The sequence below is a fragment of the Tamandua tetradactyla genome, chromosome 7 (assembly GCF_023851605.1).
Source record: "Tamandua tetradactyla isolate mTamTet1 chromosome 7, mTamTet1.pri, whole genome shotgun sequence".
NCBI lineage: Eukaryota > Metazoa > Chordata > Mammalia > Pilosa > Myrmecophagidae > Tamandua > Tamandua tetradactyla.
In genome coordinates this window covers 78,868,189-78,890,857 of record NC_135333.1, presented here as the reverse complement: position 1 = coordinate 78,890,857, position 22,669 = coordinate 78,868,189, and the positions used below count along the sequence as shown (strand labels likewise).

The window sequence follows — 22,669 nt, the reverse complement described above, 5'->3', positions numbered from 1 at the left end:
CTCAAGCCTTCAATACCCCCCTTCGTGGCTAGCTGTTGACTCTTCCTTCCCAAGAGGAAGGGAGGAAGGAAGGGAGGACTAGAAAAGGTGATGGCATGCCACAGGATGGACCCAATGCGTCACCCTCTTGTGCATTCCCCTTCCTTTGAGTGTGGACAAATCCAGTGGTTTGCTGCCTTTTTAAAAAAATATATATTTATTGAAAATCTTCACACACATACCATGGTATACAATCAGTGCCTTACAATATCATCACATAGTTGTGTATTCATCACCATGACCACTTTTAGAACATTTGCATCACTCCAGAAAAAGAAATAAAAAGAAAAACTCATCCCATCCCATACTCCTTATCCCTCCTTCTCATTGACCACTAGAATTTCAATCTACCCAATTTGTCTTTACCCCTTATCCACCCCTTTTATTTATCTATTTATTTTTCCTTATTTTTTTTTTTACTTCTCTGTCCATACCCTGGATAATGGGAGCATCAAACACAAAGTTTTCACGATGACACGGTCACACTGTAAAAGCTGTATGGTTATATAATCGTCTTCAAGAATCAAGGCTACTGGAACACAATTCAACAGTTTCAGGTACTTCCCTCCAGCCACTACAAAGCACCATAAACTAAAAAAGGGTAGCTACATAATGCATAAGAATAACCTCCAGGATAACCTCTCGACTCTGTGTGAAATCTCTCAGCCACTGAAAACTTATTTTGTCTCATTGCTCTCTTCCTCCTTTTGGTTAAGAGGACTTTCTCAATCCTATGATGCCGGATCCTGGCTTATCCTGGGAGTCCTGTCTTTCATTGTCAGGGAGATTTATACCCCTGGGAGTCATGTCCTATGCAGGGGGGAGGGTAGTGAGTTCACCTGCCGAGTTGGCTTCAAGAGAAGGGCCACATCTGAGCCAAGTTTCACAGGGATCCCCAAGATCCAGGATAATTGGTTATCCACATTGCTTGTGAGCATATCAGGAATTCCCTGATGGGGAAGTTGCCCATTTCCACCTTTCTCCCCCCTCCCTAAAAGGAATTTTGTAAATATTTTTTTTATTCTCTACCCAAATTACTTGGGATATATCAGGGCATCACACTAACCTGTACTAGCCAATAAGATCTTATGCCCTATTCAAGTTTCCATGTACTTATGGTGTTCAACTAAACCGACCATACAAGTTAAATTAGAAAATGCACCACCCAAAATATAAATTTTGCACCAAATAAACATCTCTCCCTTTGGTCTCATGCAGAAGTTGAAGTTTTAAACTATATCTCATCCTTTACTGTATATTCTGATTTATCTTGGTCCTATCCAGATCAGCTTCATTCACATCCTCTAAGTCAACGTCTGATCACTTTTTCAATTTTTGAAATAGTTGCTGTATGGGGTAATGCTGACTTTCATAGTCAGTGCTATAACTCTGAGTCTCAGGTATCACATAAATATCCGAAATTTCTGGGAATGACCAGCTTTACACAAATAGCTCAGTATCCCACAATTCAGAAGCAGTAGTGACAACTCCTGAATATAAATGACTGCTATAAAAGTTTATAATCTAGGACCCTTTACAATAGGCTACAACCTGATAACCCATTATCTCTACTTCAATTCTCCGAGTTTGTATATTATAGTTATCTATAAGAATGAGGCATGAGAATATTTGTCTTTTTGTTTCCGACATTTCATTCAACATACTGTCCTTAAATTTCCTTCATCTAGTTGCAAGCCTCACAACTTCATTCCATCTTGCTGCTGCTCTGTCGTCCATTGTATGTATACACCACAGTGACCCCTTCCATTCCTCAGTCATTGTTCCCTTAGGCCACCTCCATCCATTGCAAATCCTGTGAACACTGCCACCATAAACACCAGTGTGCAAATGTCCATTCGTGTCCCCACTCTCAGTTCCTCCAGGTTTATACTGAGCAACAGCGTTGCAGGATTATATGGAAACCCACCCCTAGGCTTCTGTGGAATCACCACACTGCCCTCCAGAGGAGCTGTGCCTCTCAGCTTCCCTAACAATAGTGGATAGGTACATCCCTCTCTCTGCGTTTTCTCTAGCACTTGTTTCTTTCTGTTCATTTTTAAAACAGTTTTATTTGCACATCATACAATTCAACCTAAGTAAATAGACATGGCTTTACCACCATAATCTATAGGAAGAATTTCCTTTTCTTCCACAAATAATCCATACCCCTCCCCCAACCCCCCCCCCCCCCAGCTTGTTGACATTTAGTTTGGCACAATGCCTTTGCTACATTCAGTGGACACATATTACAATGTCACTGTTGGCTATAGATCCTAGCCTGCAGTTGATTGTATTTTTTCCTGTATACCACCTCATTTTCAACACCTTGCAATATTGACATTCATTTCTTCTCCCCCATGCAAAAACATTTTTATATTTGCATATTTAATCCCCATCATTGTCAACTCCAGGCATTCCTAAATCATATGGCAGTAACTTGTTTCTAACCAATATGTTATGGCAAAGGTGATGGGATATTACTTCACTGATTGTCTTCCATCATATGGCTAAGGTGAAGGGATTTTTCACCGATACTGACTATCCCAAATCAGTTGATTTTGAGTCAAACAAAGGAAATATCATTCTGGGTGGCCCTGACCTAATCAGATGAGCCTGTTAAATTTGGGGGTAATGTAAGTGTTATAATATATACATCAATTTGTGTTTGTACAACTGAAACCCAACCTCATCAAACTACACTTTTAAAATGACAGATTTTATTTTGTTTTATTTTATCTCAATTTTTTTTAAGTTAATGTTAAAATTTCTGCCCTCAATGAGGTTCTAATGTTAGCATTAGACCCAAACATGGAGACCTAAGAGGCCATTTCCCCCAAATTTGCAAACCAGACAAGAAGGGCAGGGACTTATTTTAACTTCCTTGGAAGTTTTATTCAAATATTCCTGTACTTGGTTTATTTTGTGCTCTAGACATAATGTTAAGACTCTATTATCGGTAGGTTTCCTTTCCCAGAATCTTCTGTTCCCTAGACACTAAAAACCTAATTAAATTCGAAGAATCAACTATTTAGCCATTTAACCCTTTCCAGGTTCATTAGGATACTCGATTAGGTCTTCTCTATCACTTTTGCAGCACAACAGAAAGATGAGCAGTTGTGATAGATCCCATATGGTCTGCAAAGTCTAAAATATTTACGACCTGGCTCTTTACAGAAAAAGTTTGTAAACCTCTGGTTTAGATAAAATAGAACTCACTCTTTCTACATCTACTCTACATGGGAAGGAAACAAAGATAACATAACTGATAAGAATTTGGCTGGTAAGTTCCACTTATAAGGAAATTAAATATTTTCAGGCTCTGGTTTCATTACCATGCCACCATTTCATAGCTTATATTTATATAAAAGTATTAAAATTAGCAACTGTAATCTGAAGTCCACTTGTAATTTTTATTTTTGTCTGTCTTTATACCTCAGGTTTTATTGGCTCATGAACCTAAATGCAACTGCTGTCTTTTTGGGAATATCTTATATCCAGCACTCAGGGGCCCAAGCCCTTATTTTAATTATTCCTTTTATGTCTATGCTTATGGCTCTGATTACTCTTTATATGATGTACTGGAAACTGATTTATAAGCCAGAAAAATGTAAGTAAATCATACTTTACTTAGAAAAAATCTTTTTTCTTGCCAAATATCCTTCCTCTTTGGTTCCCTATTGTTTCTCTTTCAACTCACAGAATTTATGGATTTTGCCAATTGTTATGCTTGATAGAAATACGGTCTTCAAGAACATCCATAATCTCTATTTTTCCTGCTTAAAAATGTTTTAATAATGGAATATAGAAAAGCAAAAAAAAAAAAAAGTCATGTGTGAACCCTATCTCTAGCTCTCAACTTCAGCAATTATCAACTCATCTCCACTCACTTTTCCGAATTCTACCTGGGATAATTTGGAACAAGAACTAAATATTTTATGATTTCATTGCAAATATATACATATATGTGTATATATTGTGTATATGTATATAAAAGCTAAGTACTTTTTAAAAAACAAAATCCACGATCATCATAAATAAATAAATAAATAAATAAATTGTGTGTGTGTGTGTGTAGAGAATTCCTTAACATTATCACATATCCTATCACTGTTAAAATGTCCCTGATTGTTTCCATTTTTTATTTGTTTTGTTTTATTTCATAGTTTGTTCAAATCAAATCCAAATAAGGCCACTACACTCCAGATGGCAAATATGTCCCTTAAATAATACATGTACATTCCTCTCGTTCTCTTTTCATTTTCTTTTTTAAGAAATCTGGAAATTTTCAAGATTGCATTTCCCATAGTATAGGTTTTTCTAATTGCATACACATGGTGTCATCTAACTGGTTTCTCTCTTCTCTGCATTTCCTATACATTGTGTTAGATGCTTGATCAAATTCAATTAAATCCAGGTGTTTTTGGTAAAATTCCTTCATAGATGGTGCTATGTTCTTCAATCAAGGTGTTAAATGTCTTCTTATCTCTGGCTTCGTAGTGTCAGCATCCTTTGATGATTACTCCCTAAGTCCACTATTCTACTGGCACTTGCAAAGTAGTGATAGTCTATAATCCTTTCTCTTTTATTAGCTGAAATAATTCAATGAAGAAAAATATCCCCTCAACAACTATTTAGGTACACGGAGGTATAGTTTACTTAGGAAAATGGAGATAAATATTTAATTTTCCCCTATATTTATAGATTTTCCAAATTAATGAGTTGGGCTTCCTCATCTTGCAAAGGAGACCTATTAGACTTTTCTTTTCTTAAAAAATATGATTATAATGAACTAATGGACTTTATATCTTTGATGTGTTTCAAACCATTACAGGGATTGAGGATGCTCAAATTTTCCCATATTTGGGCCAAGAGGTCTTCTTCAATTTGGTGCCAGAGCCCTTTGGGCTAACCTCTAGTTGTCTTTGATTGTTTGTTTTCCTTCTGGCATGACAAAATATTCTATATTCATAAATTCCTCCCCTGAACCTGGAATCAGCTAATTCTCCAAAGAACATTGATTTCTTCTAATAAATAATGGTATTTGGAGGAAGGGCCATGGTGGCTCAGTCACAGAGTTCTTGCCTGCCATGCCAGAGACCCGGGTTCGATTACCCGGTGCCTGCCCAAGCCAGAAAAAAAAATAATAATAATAATGGTATTTGTAGCCCACAATCTTGGCAATGGAGATGCTCACTGCTATTTAGTCTGTCATACTTTCTAAGTCTTTTCACTGCCTAAAATTTTTTAAAAAGTTCTCTCTCTTTCTCCTAAGATAGCATTCAATATGAGTCATTATAATACCCTAATCAAATTCAATACTATAGGATTTCTTATTAATCTCATCAAACTCATATCTTATTGAGTTTGAGACATATTCTACACAAATATGCCTGCACATATATGGTTTTGATATTTGCCTTATTAAGAAAAATGGAAGGTTAAACCATATTTAAATAGTGTTCTATGGGTGGTAGAGAGGGAAAAGAAATTTGAGCATCAATAACTGCCAAAATCCCCAATTCTCAATAACATCAATATGATTACATATTTGTACTATCCTTAAGGACATGCTCAACAGTTTCCCAACACTGCCACATAGTCATATGTTTATTGAAAATAGTTTCAATGATTTTCTTGCATTTTTTTGTCTTTATCTATAATCCCTAAGGATGCATACTCTATTAAGTTTTAAAGTTACTGGTATAGTTCCTCTCGGTGGTTATGCCCTGAAAACCACTAACTTGGTATTCAGTCTTGGGCTTTTCCTTCATTTTGTTTTCTATTTTATACTTGTAATTTAAATTATTTTTAATTATGTAAATATTTCTGTGTATATAAATTTCATATATAAAACAAAGTCTAGTACTTATATCCCTGTCTCGGTTTTCCACTTTATTCCCTTTCTCTCGTGTAGATCACCATTTGAATATGTTTTATCCTTCCATTTAAAAAAAAATAAAGGCAAAGTTTAAAATTATGTGTGTATACATATGCATGTGTATTTCTCCTTATATAAACAGTAGCATGTTATTCATAATTTTCTCGACTGCTTTTCTCATTTACTATAAGCCGAGGATCCCTTCACAAATGTATATAAAAAAATTCTTCATTTCTTTTTATAGCTGCACAGTACTCTGTAGTGAATGAACCAGCATTTATTTTGCCAGTCTTAAATTGAAATTTTGGGTTGTCCTTTTACTTTTGGCTAGATTAAAGAGGTTCTAATCAATAGCTTGGTGCCTGTCTCTCTTAGCATTTTAGGATAAAAAGCCTAGATATATGATTGCTGCTTTAAAAAGTAAATCCATATATACTTTTTCTATATATTTCCAAATCCTTTTCCATAGCGATTGCATTATGTTGTATTTCTACCAAAAATACAAATGAGAATGCCTTTTCCCCACAGTCTATCCAACAGAATATGTTGTTAAACTTTTGGATTTTTGCCAGTTTGAGAGTGCTAAATGGTATCTCACTGTAATTTTAATTTACATTTTTCTTATTATGAGAAAAGCTGCACATCTTTTCATTGCTTTAGAGCCACTTGTATTTCTTTTTCTGAGCTATCAGTTCAGATTTCTGGTCCTTAATTTCCTATAAGTTATAGTCTTTTATTGTCAATTTTTGGAAACCTTTTCATATATTACGGATATTAATCTTTTCTCTATGATGGAAATTGCAAATAATATTCTCCATTTGTCATTGATTTTTTATTTTGTTTTTGGTGTTAGTTTGCTATGCACAACATTTTAAGTTTGTTTTTTCTCTTATTAGACTTTTTCTTTGTTTGAAATCAAATTTATCAATTTGATAAATTTGCTTCTGGATTTTGAGTCATGGTGGAAAAGTTTTTCTCACTCTCAAATTATAAAGGATATCACACATATTTTCATTTGGTACTTAAACGATTTCTAAAAAACCTTTGCATCTGTGATGCATTTGGAAATTATATTAGAATAGGTTTTTTCCACATCGCCATCCAGTCATCCAAACCCCAGTTATCAAAAAGTCCATCTTTTTCCCAATGATTTGAGATGTTGCCTTCATCATAGACTAAAATGCTACTTGCATTTCTGGGGTTCCTACTCTGTTCCTTTGGTCTATCCATTCAGCTATCTGTTTTAATCCTGACCTTAATTTCTAACATGTTTTCCTTTTACTATTGTCACCGTCTGTATTACACGTCTGCACAATTACCCCTAATAGTAATGCAATGGGCTGTATTATCTAAAGTTGAGCATATTCTCCTATGCTACTTTATTTTCTCTACATCCCTGTGAGGAACAGTATTATCATGTCCCTTTACAAACTAGACTCTATCTGCTTTGCTACGGTTCTCTGAACACCCCAAGCACATCTTTACTATTTCACTAAACACGTTATGCTGAAATGACCTATTTTTGAATATAATTAAAAACTCCTGTGTCATATAAATTCTTGGAATATGGGAAGTACTCAATCTGTCCTGGTCATTGTTAACCTGAATGCAGAAATGAAGGCATAATAACTCAGTTAAGTGACTTGCCCAAGATCTCGCAGAAAAATGGTTGAAGTGAAACCAGAACCCAGGTTTCGTTTTTCTCTGACTAGAGCACATTATATGTTACCGTGTACTGAAGTAGTCAAGCCCTGGAAATATGATCCACAGAAGAGCCTGCCCCTGTTTCTTAGGGCTGTGTGGTCTGTGGACCACAGCTTAGCAAAGCATGGCCTCCTGATAGTCTAAGAAACAGATTCAATATAGAAAAAGGTTTCTGAACAATATTTTCTATTAGCCCTGAAGAGAGAGGGGGGAAATGTTAATTATAAATGTTTTGCTGGAAGACGACTTTGGCATTTTCTGGAGAGTGTAATTATCAAATAATGCTAGGTTTTTGTGAATATAAATTGTATATATATATATATATATATAGTTTATACATTCAAATTTACATAATTTAACTATGTAAACTATTTATACAGTTTAGAAAATATTCAGCATCCCTTCATTTGCATACCAATCTCTTATTTGAAAATCTGTCTGAATAAAGAAATACAATTCTTTTCTAGTAATACAGTTCTATACAATCAACCTTGTTTACTACCAGCCTTATTGTAGCCCATGAGAAAATAACCTTTCTTTTGACATTAACAAGAAAATCTTTGTTAGCTATGTGTACAGTTAGCATAGAAAATAGTAGTTTATTCACCTTACACAGTGTTTTATAATATGAAAATTTTGTTTTTATAAAAAACTATTTCCAAGTTAAAAGATCACTCAACTATGATGAAGTAAAACTCTGTCTTCCCTCTAGCAAAGTATATAATACTTATTTTGGCTTCTTCCTCTCTGACGACTAAATTGGAAATTCCTCAAAGCTGTAATTCAAAGCCATAGGTGACCTTAAAGAAATGATTTTTTATATGCTACCTTTTATTTTAAGGTAACTTTTCAAATGTGGACCATGCATTCCATTATGTTTAGCTGTCAAGCATGGCCTTCATTTGCATTTCTTCCCACTGCTATAATTTTGAGAACTGGCAGGTGACCAAAGAAGAAAAAATGTGCATCTACCATCTAGAGTGCAATGTAGGCTTTTTTTTTTATTATAATTAAGTAGCATAGATATTCATGATTAGATCAAGGTCAAAGGAGCAGAACATCAGAGCCAAGAACTGAAATGTACAGATAGAAAAATAGCTTTCTAAATTTTTTTTTAAAAAAATAGTAATAGCTACTCTCTTTAAGTTGTGCAATAAAACATTTAAAATAGCTCATCTGTTTTATTTTAAGATGTGCACGCCTGGTGTGTTTGCCATGTACATTTAAACCAGAGCTTGAAGTCTCAGTTGAATTTTCATTCCAGATTTTTTTCAACTTCCCATTTCTGCTCCTACTGCCAAAAAGCAATTTGAGAATTATAATGGCAGTAGATTTTTTTTTTTAGGCTATGACATACTCCAGATTATTTGTGTAGTAGACATGAGTTTTCTATTGTCTGATAAATTTAAATCAAGAAGGTGCTTCGATGTATAGATGTAATTGTTTTCAATAAGATGCCCCTCCTAACATTCAGACATAACCCTATGAATTCATGGGACAACTGCTGCTCCCCTTACGTATAGAGGTTGCACTGTGCACTTCCCTTTCTTTCCCTCTCTAACTGGCTTATTGGCTCACACTTAATCCAGCTGATCACTTCACTACTTCTCTACTTTCCTTCCCTCTTCCTTACAATCCATCTAACCTATCATCTACCCTTTTGGTCTCCTTGTCTGATTTTTCTCCTCTGATGCACTTCTAGCTGGTATGGAATCCTAGGAGTCACACCAGGGACACTGATAGGCCTCCACCCACACTGTTCTTCTGTAATCTCCTCTAATCCCATAGCTTTTAATGCCATCTACACACCAAACACTCTATTTCATATTGACCTCTTTTCTGACACCACATGTCCTACTCCCTATTTGACATTTTGACTTAGGTTATCTGTCATCTCAAACTTAACCTGGCCAAAATATAACTCTCCCAAGTGAAAACTGGTTCCTGTCTTGTCATTTCCATCTCAGTTTAACTCACCAACATCCAAATCTTATTTTTTCACCCCCCATCCAGTTTGAAAGTATTTTGTACCCCAGAAAAGCTATGTTTTAATCCTGATCCAATCTTGTGGGAGCAGCCCTGTATTTTTAACCCTGGTTCAATATTGTAGGTTGGAAACGTTTGATTAGAGGATCTCCATGGAGATGTGACTAGGCCAATGCCAAATGATTTTGATTAGATGGAGATGTGACTTCACCTATTCCAGGTGGGTCTTGATTAGCTTAATGGAATCCTTTAAAACAGGAAACATTTTGGAGGCAGTCAGAAATGACAGAAGCTACAGAGCTGACAGAAAGCAGAGCTGACATAAATGCCAACACTTGGAGGACAGAGACACAGCTGTTGGCAGATGCTTGGAGCCCAGCAGACGTTGCAATGAGATGTTAAGCAAGCCAGAACAAGAAAAGAGCCAAGAGAAGCCAAGAGATGAAGGCCAGTCCTGGAGAAGCAAAGTGAGGAACCCCCACAGAAACAGAGGCTGAAAGCAATGGAGCCCAGGAGCAAGGGACCAGCAGATGTCAGCCACATGACTACCCAGCTGACAAAGGTGCTCCTGACCCATCGATTTTCCTTGAATTAAAGGTATCTTTCCCTGGATGCCTTAGTTTGGACTTTTTTTATGGGTCTAGAACCATAAACCTGTAACTTATTAAATTCCCCTTTTTAAAAGCTGTTCCAGTTCTGATATATCACATTCTGGCAGCTTGCAAACTCACACCCCCATATCAGAAAATCCTATGAATTCTTCAGATATACATCCCATTCTATTCATACTTCACATTGCTACAACACCATACTAGTTCTAGTTACCATTATCTCTTGCCCCCTAAAATCCATTATCCATATAGCTATCAGATTACCAGAGTAATCTTTTAAAAATATACAATATATCTTTACTCTGCTTAAAACTCCTTAATGGTTTACCATAATACTGAAAATAAATGCCAAGGTCTTTACCTTTGCCTTTAAGAGCTGGCCCCCTGTCTACCTCCTAGACCTCATCTCCTCCTAATATTCTCACTAACTGAACTCTGCTTCATTGGCCTTTTCTATTCCAGTACCTCTCCCAGTTCATTTTTACTTTATGGTATGCCTGCCATATGCTTCCTCCACGTCTTTTTTGTCCCCTTCAAGTCATTCATGCCACAGCTCAAAATGTCAACTCCTAAGGAGGGCTTCCTGCATTCTATGCCCCCAGTGAGTCTCTATCATATTACCTATTTTGTTTTCATTATAGAACCTACATAATATTTTTCTGCATATTTAGTATCTCCACCACCAGAAAGAAAACTCAGGACTTTGTAGGTCTTATTCATTGCTATGTTCCTACACCCTAGAATAGACCCTGGTACATAGTAGTTTCTCAATAAATATGTTGAACGAACAAACGATTGCATGCATACTTATTTGATATCAGTCATGTGCACTGCTGTGATAGCTCAACTCAGACCAACCCCAAAACTAATTATAAGGAGTATAGAATTTTACTCCTCATTCATACTTACCCATTTCTTCTTCTGTGACCACTTTGTTTTTGTTGCTTTATGTCACTGTGCCAGATACAATTTTATTTGCTTCAATAAATTAATTTTCCAAATGTGTCATCAATTGAAGTCAGTGCTACTTAAAGCCTGGCCCAAAGAGCAGTGCTGTCTTTTGAATCTAATAATAAAAAATTAGAATTTGTAATTTTGCATGTGTTTATTTTTCAGGTATTTAATTTTTATTGCATTTCCAAATGCATTGATTGTGATAGTTGAGAAATTTAAAAAAATGATTCTTTAACACAATTCACAAAGCACTAATCTAAGCTACCTCTCTCTAGAAATAATATGATGGTGATGCTTAATTATTTAACAAGGTTGTAAGTACCAATTTATCACACATTAAGATCAGATCCAAATTTATCTTGCAGCAAATAGTAATAGCCACAAGTTTATTAAAAGGAAACAGTAAGTTGAAAACATATTCTATTCAATAGAAGCTCATGAATTTTAAAAACTTGGGAGAAAATTCGGAATCTTTGGAAATAGTCTTTCATCCTGTGAATAGTTCTTTCTTATATAATAGAGCCTATTTGAAAATATAGGGAAATGTGGATCAATGCTAATAATAACCTTAAAATCCACACAGCCCAGTTTTGCAAAAGTTGAACAGAAAACAGCTTGATGAACAGCAGAGACTACAAGACTACAAGGAAACGTTAGGAAATTAAGCCTCTTGCCCAGGCCTGTTCAAATTTGGTCCCTATACTGCCGATCAATGCATTCTCAGTTTTCATCTTAACCAAAACCTGAAGTAAACTAATTGAATTAGCTAGGAAAGCCTCAGAGCAGAGCAGCTCTTTCTGTGATAATAAAGAAGTGTCTCTTGGCTTTATCAATGCCTGTGCTTTACAACTGTTCCCATCCACCTATGGAAATGCAATAGTGACAATAGGTATGAGCCCATGTTCCATCAGCAATTAATGAAACATACTTCCACGTGCCCTAAATATACTTCACAGAGGCCATCAAAGCACCATCACTGTAATCATTCTTGGTCACTACCAATTTGGGCTGGATTTGATTCAGTGACTTAGAGGTGAAAGGCTCCATATCCAATTACCAGGCCCCCAGCTTCCTCAATTAATCAAAGACTGACATAATAGGTCTATTACAATGCTTAAAAAAATAGAGCAGATCAAATCAATATAGCCACTCTATAACCATAAAAAATATCCATAAATATTCTTTATTTAAATATAATAACCAATAATCTATGACTTTTAAATGAATTCAGTTCACTCAGCCTTTCTACCAGAATTTTATCAGAGGAAATATGAACACAACCTAGGTGATGAGCAAACCATATTCTGAGTTTTTATAGTAGCCTTCTTTTGGAGAAATGCAAACCTTCTCACATTTATTATACCATTTATCTTGCAAACATAGCTTGATGCCTATGTAATTTTTAGAACAATTTATCTGGTCAAAGGGAGTGCTATGAAAAATTGTGCTAACAATCATGATGGCACAACTGAACTGCTAACTAAAGAGGGGGCGGTCTCTTATCTGTCGTTGTATCAGGAAGTCCTAATGGAATCAAAGAAAAGGTAGAATTTGAAAGATCATAAAAAGAAGCAACAAAGAGGTTGCAAATCACTAGCAGTAAGTGACTGCTAACATCTGAAGTAATAAAGTACTTCTGAAACCAAAGCAACAGCCACATAAACCCAGGGGAAACTACTGAAAAAGTCAAAAGCCAACTAATCCAATCTGAACTTTTGGTGACACTATCAACATGGATAAAGTAATTTGAAGAGTTCAAAGTTTAACCTTATGTCTGAAATTCAAGGATAAAGTCAAAGCAGAGAATACATTTCCCTTCATCTCCATGTCAAAATAAGAAACCGCCTTCTACCTGCCAAGTAAAGTGAGGATTATTTATATAATGATTTATATTTAAAAAGTAGTACTAGTTCTTTGTCTTAAGGATGTAAAAGAAAGTTCAGGCTGTCATTCATTAATGAGTTAAAGTTAGAGACTTCTAAGAGATTCTGAAATCCTTTACTTTGGTGTTTTATTTTGTCACCTTTCTTCCTTTTTAAATATGTTCCCATTGATCTTACCTTTTTCATTTTTTACATCAGCTGTCAGGCACCACCTTGGGCTGGTCACCAGGATGCCAGAACCCTTGTCAGAAGCTTGTTCTTTTGAATCCAACCCCTTGGGTGCTAAAACCTTCTCAGTTACTTTATTGTATTTCATCAATGCAATTGTCATCTTTGTGATTGTCATCTTGGAAAATTGAAGAGCAATGCCTTTACTAATACACAATATCGCCAATTATTTGCAGGTTGCTCCCCCCTGACAACTTTTGGGGTGCTTATTAATGCACTGAAAACATCCTGTCTGCCATACCATCTTGGCAGAGATGTGACCAACTGGTTAGACCACGCCAAGGAAAAAAATGGTGGTTGCTATAGTGAGCTTCATGTGGAAGGCACAAAATTCTTCCTCATGCTTTTCCCTCTCTTCATTTTTCAGCTCCTATACAGAATGTGCATCATGCAGGTAAGGAAGGTTAATTGGTAGTAGTCCAACAATAAGACGACAATAACATGCCTACATATTTACATTACAAATAAACTTTAATCGGCACTCCAGCAAATGCTTCTCAGACTTCTTCCAGCAGTTATCCCACAAATGCTTGTAATCATTACATGCTTTAATTTCAAGAGCTAAGCCGGGTCAGGCAGAAGCCTACCTGAAGAGAACCTTGACATTGTTTATTGTTGATCTCCGATAGAGATAATATCCTTCATTAAGTGCCCAAGACAGACAAGATTTCATAGTGTAGAGTCAAAAGGCCCAGAAGCAGCCCACAAAAATATCGGCTGTATAGGCAATTACAAAACCTCCTTTTGGCTGAAGGTTTTGTCCTCCCTGCTCATTAAGCCTTTAAAAAGCGGCCCTAGCAAGTAGCTAAATTGACTGACTTGAGCACCACCTCCCCCCCAACCCCCCGTACTCTTAAGTATAAGTACTAATGAGCGAGGGATTCACTCTCCACCCGCTCTATTGGTTCCTTAGTGAATCACTACTAGTGCTGTGCAGAAATCAGAGGTAAAACACTAAGACTGAAGTACCTTTTATAAATATATATGATTTTTGAGTAGAAAAACAAATGGTTATAAAAGTCTCTGAACAAATTTGGTATTTTCTTCATTGCAACCCCCCAACATGGAATGTAGAAGGCTAACGAGGGAGCTTGATTCGTAGGGCATAGAATAATAGAAGTAAAAAGAAATTTAAGGATTAACTTACTCAAGTACCTCATTTGTTGGAGAGGAAACCATAGTGATTTGAGGGATAGAAGATCATACAGTTAATTAGTAGTGAAAGGAAAAGCAGAACCCACCCCTTCTGCCTCTGGGTACAATGCTTTTTCCTTTAACCTGCCAGAGGTTAGCAAATTACTGCCTGCAGGCCAAATTCAGACCACTGCCTATTTTTGTACAGCCTTTAAGCTGAAAAGATTTTTACATTTTTATATGGTGGAGAAAATCAAAAGAATAATGATATTTTGTGACACACAAAATTATATAAAATTTGCAATCAATGTCCATAAATAAAGTTTTTTGGGGATATAGCCACACTTCTTTGTTAATAGCAGAGTTGACTAGTGGCAACAGAGACTGTATATGGAAATATTTACTATCTGGTCCTTTATAGAAAGTTGTTGATTTTGCTCTAAACAATGCATGAAAACTAGTCTGATTTAGCAGATTCAACCTTCCATCTGACACTATAAGAATAGCTGGCACAAAGCCCTTGATCTTGAGGCTCGCTCTTGTGAAGCTTATGTATATAAAGGAGAAGCTTAGCCTACCTACAGGCATGCCTAAGGGCCACCTGCAGAGGAACTCTTTTGTTGCTCAGATGTGGCCTGTCTCTTAGCCCAACTCTGCAAGTGAAACCATTACCCCCCCGCTAGGTGGGACATGACATCCAGAGATGAAAGTCTCCCTAGCAGCATGAGAGACAACTATCAGGGATGAGCCTGGCCCTGGCACTGTGGGATCAACAATGCCACCCTGACAAAAAGGGGTAAAGAAGTGTAATGTATAAGGTATCAGTGGCTGAGAGAATTCAAGTAGAGTCGAGAGACTACACTGGAGGTCACTTTCACACATGCTTCAGTTAGACATTACTACCTATTATAACTTGAAAACCTCAACCAAAACCATTCCTTCCAATCCTTAAGAATACCTAGGGCATTATATAAGAATCTACAAAGGTTCCATGCACTAGGGTAACTTTCCAAAACCTACAACCTCCAGATGGGTCCCTGATCCAGATAAGTCCTGTGATGCAGAGGGGCCATCCTTTCCAGAACATCAACTAGTTCCATCCCCCTATCCCATATTATTGACAGCCCTTCCAATATGAAAAAGTTAGAATGGGCATAGCCTAAATTGAGATCCTCTCAAGAGTGTGAGAAGGATCAAAGGTGATGATGGAGTTATACAGAGAAGGTCAGCTTTAACAAATAAGTATAAGCACTAAATCACTATGCTGAAACTTCTTTTAGCCTCTAATGCCTTAGATCAGCTAAAAATAAAAACCTAAAATTTTGGAATTGTAACTCATACCAAACTCTGAAATCTGTTCTACAATTAGTCGTGATGTACTTTGAAATTTATTGCTTTTATGTGTATATGTTATTTAAAAAGAAGAAGAAGATAGGATTTAACAAATGAATACGACTGTTGAATCATTATATTGATATTTCTTTTGGTCTCCAGTGTCTTGGAACAGATAGAAGTAAAAACAAAAAACATGAAACTGTAACCCATACCAAACTTTAAAATCTGTTCTATAACTACTTATTTCTTTTGATTAAATTTGAGCTTTTCTACAAACTCTTATATATATATAATATATATATATATATTTATATATATATAATTTAAATATATTATTTATATATTTAATTTAAATAATATATAATTTAAATATATATTTATATATTTAAATATGAATTAAATTATATATAATTTAAATATATATATTTAAATTTCACACAAATTAGAATGCATTTTCATAGATAATTTCAAGTGTTTCACCAACTGTAGATGCTCAGTTTATTTTAGGAACAAAACTAATATTTACTGATCAGTCCTAGCCCCTAAAAGCTAGCTTCACAGTATCTAATTTAATCCTCGGCAATCCTGTAAAGGCTGATAATATTATCCTACCTCAGAGTCTTAGAGACTGTAAATAAGTTGCCCACAAAGCAGCTATTTCAACTCAGGGCCAATATCAGTGCTCAGGCCAGTATCATCATGGCAGTGCCTCTCTTGGGTCTGGGTTAAAAATCCTTGATAAAGACCATATGGGTTCCAAAGTATACACAGTAATGTTCTGCCAGAAACTTCAAAGACAATGGTGAGAGTCTCTTTCCCCTGGGAAGCAGAAGAAACTTCCACTGGGATTGGCTGGGATTACATTTTTTGCCCCCAGATGAAATAATCACCAGTACAAAGGCAATCAAAGTACCAAGAATAAAACATAGATTCCATATTTTAAATTTAGTAGACATTATTGACCTTCGGCTTCAAGACATACATGTAAAATATGTTGTATTAAGGCTGATGATGTTGCCATTTGACATTACTGGCCACTCAAAGGTGACAATGAATCTCTATTGACAGCAATTATTTCTGAATACTCAGAGGCTTATAGGAAATAAAAGTATTTAAAATTTTAAGAGGGGATGATTTCAGAACTTGAGGCAGAAGCAGAAATGATTTCAAGCTTTCAAGACTCTGGAGCCTTTCCTTAGATTAGGCAATATATTAATATTGCTTCACTAAAGATTAATAGTACATTTGCCACATTATTAAGTTAACAGGTTTCTGTGTCTGTGATTCATGCTGATAATAACTTTATTCCTATTAACAATAATTCTCATTTGAAATCAGTAACAGAAACTTCCAAGTTATGCTGGGAGCCTGTCAGTCCTGGAACATTCTGGCTGCCAGCACTTCATTTTAAAACATCATTCATTTTTCCCTGATTGGGGGATGTATGCTTATGAATTTTATTGAGCTAGGAGAGGGCTAGCTAATATTCCCTTCACTCTCACCATCTACCCAACCAAAACAATCTTCGTTTACTATTCTAAGGGTCAAAGTAAAGATTGGAAAATAAATTATCACCAGGACGTGTTTTATAGATAGAAAGAAGAATCTCAATGAAAACGTGGTCCATTCTTTGTTTTAGACAGTTAGCATAGCATTTGACTCATTTTATGAAAGGCGTACTTGGTAACTGCTGAACTGATTCCACGACTCGGATTCTCTTTATTCTCTCCTAAAGTTTACAATCTATTATAGAAGAAGGCATTAGTGACAGTCTCAATGAGAAGTTATCGTCTGGATGCTTGAGCAGGAATGCTATTCCAGGATTATGGTGAGGCAAAACACGTAAGAAAGACAGTTTGGAGAACTCATTCCTCCAGGAGAGAGCCGACTTTCTCTCCATTCCTTTCAGGAGCTTTGTGTGCCACGGGGAATTAAAGAAATGCTAGAAGGGGCTAATGATAAGGGTGATGACCTGATGATTGCAGCAAGGTTCAAGAACTAGACGAGGGAGGAGATACCTCTTTCATATGATGCTACATCTTAGTTCTGGATGGGCTTGGAACACAAGAAGAGACTTCAAATTAGATTGAGGGCTTTTTAGTTAGGATTGGGGTTATTTAAAAAAAAAGAATATCTAACAATATACTGAGGCTTTGCAGGGAGCAGGGGAGTTTTTTTTTAATGCTATTTGTTATACAGACCTTTTTTGTGTAGTCCCCTTTGCAGTTTAATTAATTAATTAACCAAATTTGCAATGAATTTAATAGGAGAGTATGGGCACAGGCTCTCTTTTCTCCTCATGTTACTTGGTTCACACCAGAAATGAGGCTAGTCCAGGGAATCCACTAAGATAGCCTACAACAGTATTATGTTTTCCACACAGTTCTTCTTTTTACCAAAAAACTATTTCTATTTTGGCTCTGAGCTAGATGCTATTTAAAGGATCTATTCTAACAAAAATACATTTTTTTCATTGGAGTGAAAACAAGCATCTTTGATACTTTGTACTGATTTTAACTTGATTGTGAAAAAAAAGTATATTGCTTATATGCAGAGCTTAGGTTATTTGATTTCTTATGTGTCATTCTAAGCACAGAATTAGGGTTTTCCTTTACTTTCCATTGGAAAAGTAAGCAGATAGACAACAAGACAAAAAAATGACCCCCTACTATTGTCAATACTATGGCTTTCCCCTAATTTAAACCACTGTTTTAATGAATGACTGTTTTCCCCCTCAAATACAGATTCCTTCAGGATATTATCTACAGACCATGAATTCCAACCTGAATTTGGATGGATCTCTTCTACCAATTGCAGCCATGAATGTGGTTAGCATCCTGCCGTTACTAATTTTGGCTCCTTTTATGGAGTATTTCAGCACCTGTCTATTGCCTTCTAATAGAGATGGACCATTGCTATTGACATGCATTAGTAAGTATAATTTAGCATCCAAGTGAACTTTTTACAATTCTTAAAAAATTAATCTGAGAGCTAAGCTCCAGATTTTGACCAACTGGGAAGAAGGTGAGTTTGTGAGTGATACTGTTCCGGTCCCCAAATCTCTACTTTGGTATCCCATCTCCTTCTCAGCCTGTTATGCCTCCTCAGGAGACACACCTGTTATAAAAAAGAAAGTGAAATCTGCAACAACACCAACTGGCCTATTCATCTTCAAGTGGGCTACTCCTTATCCTATATCAATACTGAATATTTCTTAAAAATTAACAAAGGCCATGAACTTAAAAAGTAATATTTGGGAGACGTTAATTTCTGAACCAGTAGTGGATTTGATTAAAAATCAGTGCTGTGATTCACAGCTTCAGTATAATACTTCCTCAAATAGTGATATATAGAGAAATGATTTTAAAACATCTTTGTACGTGAAAAATATATGACATCTTAGAACACAACCAAGAGAACATAAAATAGAATTTCTCTGATTGAAACGGGAGAAGAATTGAAATCTGTGCTGATCACAGCCTCCTCACCCAGCTGTGGCCCCTCAGGCATCTTCGTGTAACAAGAGGACCTTTGCTGGTACAGGAAAACCAGGCTCAGCCTAGAAATAAGGATGCTGGGTCCAATCCCTCAGTTTGAACTGAATTGCTGAGTGACTTTGAAAAAGCCACTTACCCTTTCTTATCTTTAGTTCACCTATTTTTTTTTTTCATTGAGGAGTTTGCAGTAGATGATTTTGTTGTTGTTTCCTTTATTTTGTAGACTTTTGAAATGGCTTAGGATGATGTCAGAGCATGGCATGTGGTTCCTGGCACATAATTCAATTTCTATAAATGTTAGCTATATAATTTTGAGTGATCATTTGCAGGAAACAGCTCTAATTGTTTGGTAAGCCTAAATAGAAAGCAAAAGGAGTTTAAATCTCTTTAAAAATATCACCCAGTATTAGTCTGATGGCTTTACCTCTACTTGAGAGATAATTCCATTGAAATCTAGAAGCTTCTTTCCTCTTGGCTAGCCTATTCTTATTCTTAAGGGATTTTAAACACCTGTGGAGACTATACAGCCTCTAGTCACACTTTACTAGTATGTTATATTTTTTGCTGTTTCTCTGCTAACGGAAGTTAATTCTTAGGTTGGATTCTTTCTGTTGTGTATCCATACCACCACAGGATGGGTTTGTTTTGGAAAGAACTAAACTAACCTTAGTTTATTTTATTATCTTCAGTTATAGAAGCTTCCAATACATAACCTTACTGGTTATATCTTAACCCAGTAACCCCATATTTATTTATTATAATAGGTTTTTGGAAAACTATATCTGATTAGGTTTTGTCAGTCCCTAAATCTTAGAAAGTGCTTTTTCGTGTGCTAAGGTGAAATCCAAAACCAGTAAGTATTTAATGGATGCCCAGCACCATCGTGGGCCCTTTGAACCTGCAAAAGGAAGATAAGACATAGTTCACAGCCTCAGCAAGTAGGCTTTTGAAACAGAATGAATGCAAGACAAAATGGGGGTAAATTCATACTGTGCAATGTCTAAACTTTAGCAGTCTTGTACATCATGAAACATCCCTTCTTGAGCTTCCAAATTATGCTTAATTACTAAATAAATAAATTAACCTGGTCTACTTGCTATACAACATGGCTGAAAGGACCACAATAGAAATCCTTCCCGAGAATAAGAAATCCTAAATTTACTCTATATATAGACAACTTTCTCTTGGGCATTGCTCCATGCTTGTGTATTTGCAATCATCCCTAATTTAATAAGTATATTTTTACTGGATAGAGGGGTGTCAAACAGAGTTATCTAGGATATTGTTTGATGTTTATGAACTAGATATTCCTCTTCAAGACTAATAACGTGACCTGTTGCAGGAAAGAGGAAAAAGTAGACTCATTGTAAATGAACTTGACCTAAATTCCTTTTGGTACAGAATAATGAATTCAGTTCTTTCTAAACCAGACTCCATTCATTCATTCATTTGCATACTTGTTCACTTATTTGCATAATATTTTGCTATGGGGATATAAAAAGTGTAATGATATTCATCTTCTTAATTATATATTTGCTTAAGTTTTCCATATTCTGATTATGATTATGGAAGAGTAACACGTTTTATCAAGACACATGGGTACAAACTTAGGATACTTTCTAATAGAAATTTACATAATCAAATTAGTCTTACGTTAAAATTTCCTCTCACCTTGAACTCAAGTACATTGAAAATATGGGTGAAGTTTATAAGTATATAAATCAAGAATGAACAAATGTTTATTGAGCTCCTAATTTGAACCCGGGCACCCTCATATCCATATCACACTTCACCTCATTTGAAACTGCCATTTAGTTGATGAGGGGTCACAAAGATAACAAGTGTCTTTTGAATTCAGGTCTTGTAATTCAGGCCAATTTAGGTCATTGCTTTATTGCCTTATTTTTGTTATCATTATCATTATACTACCTACCAGCTCTCCAGTATAGAAGTTAAATTATATTAAACTATCAGTGTTAGTTGGAATCCTCATTGCTATTTCCAGTAAACTCTATGAAGCACATGGAAAAATCCTTTTGTCACCACAATGGGTAGTTACCCCTTACACTTCTCCACTCCCTTCCACATTCAGTCACTCCCCTTCTAGAGACTGTCATACTGAAGGAGGCAGAGTGTGCACAATGCCCATACCTCATGTTTGACACATATAATCACAGACCAAGTCAAGAGTGAGAGATGGGAAACATTTCCCAGTTAGTCAAACTTGAAATTTAATGAAGGGAAATAAAAACCAATAAACTCATTTCCTTTACCTAACTCTTGCACAGTGCCACAAAGTGGGAGTGCATGTTTCTGATCCAAGATACGACATTCCTGAATTCATCACCTAATGAGATCAAGACGCATGCCAAGTTACCAACTATAAAAATTTCTTCAAGCCTTCCGTAACTGTGAAATGCAAAGGCATGATATGTATAATGTTTTATCACTTCCTAACATCATTCTAGACAAAAAAAAATCTAGAATCAGTGATATTATTGTGCTTTATCCTCTGTTATGATTGGGCATACTTCACTTCAGTCTTTTTCAGTTCAGAAATGTTTACACCATGAGTATTTCCTTTCCTTAGCATTAATTAAATTCGGCAGTATGTGGCATTCAGTAGGTACTGCTGACACACACAAGTATTAATCTGCTAAAATTAGCCTAATTAAGACTGTTATTAAGCCTCACACAGAGCAGAAGTGTATAACACAATGGGAAGTAATTATCTTGGCTTCTAAATAACATCTAAATGGAATGCAGATGAAATATATCCGAATACCTATAAGAACTCCCTCTTTAAAACAAAATCGTGAAAATATATATTCTAACTAAAAGTCCTTTATGACATAGTACAGTGAGGGTGTTGATCCTTTTGTACATAAGCAGTTACTCCTACTAGTTTTAATAAATGCAAGTTGTATAAAGTTTCTTTTTTGACTGAGACCAAAGTATGTGGTAGACTAAAAGCTAAGTCAGGGACCCAGTCACCTTCATTGGGAGAAGGATTATTTTTGGGCAAAACGACCTCTTTCTATTATAGTTTTGGAACTGAAAATTTTTCCCAAGAAACACCACAGTGTATATCCATTGCAAAATGTCCAAAAGATGGAAATGTGCAAACCCCAAAAGAAATAATCTGTAAATATTTAGCCTGAGTTATGCATTCAATTGTTCATTTATTTAGAAAACACAACAATCTTCTTAGGTTCTTATTTTTAAAGTTGACATCTAAACTTGAGGTAAAGGGACAAGCTAGTACACCATCTGAAATAATCATTGATTCCTTATAGAGATATGTTTGTATACTGACCTCCATGGAAATGAATTATCTGTACCATATTCAGAAATCAAGACACAAACTGAAGTTGAATCTCATGAAATAAGTTTCTGTGGTCAAAAAAGAAACAAAGTAAA

At 35.7% G+C, this 22,669-nt stretch overlaps 1 protein-coding gene across 1 annotated transcript in view; it reads left to right on the top strand.

The window, feature by feature from the left end:
- Positions 1–22,669, top strand: part of SLC15A5 (solute carrier family 15 member 5) — a 77,080-nt gene that overhangs the window by 11,983 nt on the left and 42,428 nt on the right. The window contains exons 3-5 of the mRNA XM_077167930.1: positions 3,477–3,646; positions 13,460–13,677; positions 18,497–18,683. Of these exons, the coding sequence (XP_077024045.1) occupies positions 3,477–3,646; positions 13,460–13,677; positions 18,497–18,683 (575 nt within the window). The remainder of the gene's footprint in view (positions 1–3,476; positions 3,647–13,459; positions 13,678–18,496; positions 18,684–22,669) is intronic.